Source organism: Octopus bimaculoides, chromosome 30 (genome assembly GCF_001194135.2).
Source record: "Octopus bimaculoides isolate UCB-OBI-ISO-001 chromosome 30, ASM119413v2, whole genome shotgun sequence".
In the NCBI taxonomy this organism is placed as follows: domain Eukaryota; kingdom Metazoa; phylum Mollusca; class Cephalopoda; order Octopoda; family Octopodidae; genus Octopus; species Octopus bimaculoides.
Window position 1 is genome coordinate 4645529 of NC_069010.1, and position 700 is coordinate 4646228.

General features: G+C 40.6%; 1 protein-coding gene across 1 annotated transcript in view; it reads left to right on the top strand.

Annotated features, from left to right (window-relative positions):
• The window catches only part of LOC106884179 (coiled-coil domain-containing protein 74B), a 15633-nt gene that overhangs the window by 6599 nt on the left and 8334 nt on the right, over positions 1-700 (top strand). The window contains exon 3 of the mRNA XM_014935417.2: positions 243-647. Within this exon, the coding sequence (XP_014790903.1) occupies positions 243-647 (405 nt within the window). The remainder of the gene's footprint in view (positions 1-242; positions 648-700) is intronic.

Genomic DNA, 700 nt, shown 5'->3' on the forward strand with positions numbered 1-700 from the left:
TCTATCTACTTATTTATGTCAATCTGCTTGTTTGTCTATCTGTCTGTCTCTTTGTCTTCTATCTATCTATCTATCTATCTATCTTTTTTTTTTCTCGATCCCTTTTGATCGACCCCCCCTTTTTTCCCCCTTCCCCCTCTCCAAAAGAAAAGCTCTACATTGTATTTGTCCCATCTTTGTTGAGCCCTGTGTGGCTAATAAAAGAAATGTATCTATCTATCTATCTGTGTCTCATTCATCAGATCTGAATTTCAAGATTATCATGTCACAGAAAGACTCAAGGTCCTCACTTGCCTGTGATGTCAGTGGCACAGAAGGTGACGGTGGAAATGACGACAAAACAGTTCTGACAGAAGAACAGAGAAGAGGAACAGAAGAAAGAACCGATGATGGTGATGACAAACATGGTGATGACGATGTCAATGATGACAACGATGGCCAGCAAAGACTAAGTGTGTTGAGTGTAGACCGGCAAGAGGGAGAAGATGTCAAGGATGTGATTGTGGGCGAGCGCAGTGACCTCAGCGACTTGAGCCATCTTGGTGACCTGGTTGAGGGGAACAAGCTGTCTGACCTCACTGATGCAGCTCTGAGCCAAGAAGGTGGAATTCAAGAAACACAGAACAGGGAACTGAAGATGGATAAAGGTAAGAAAAATATATACATATATATATATATATATATATATATATATATATAT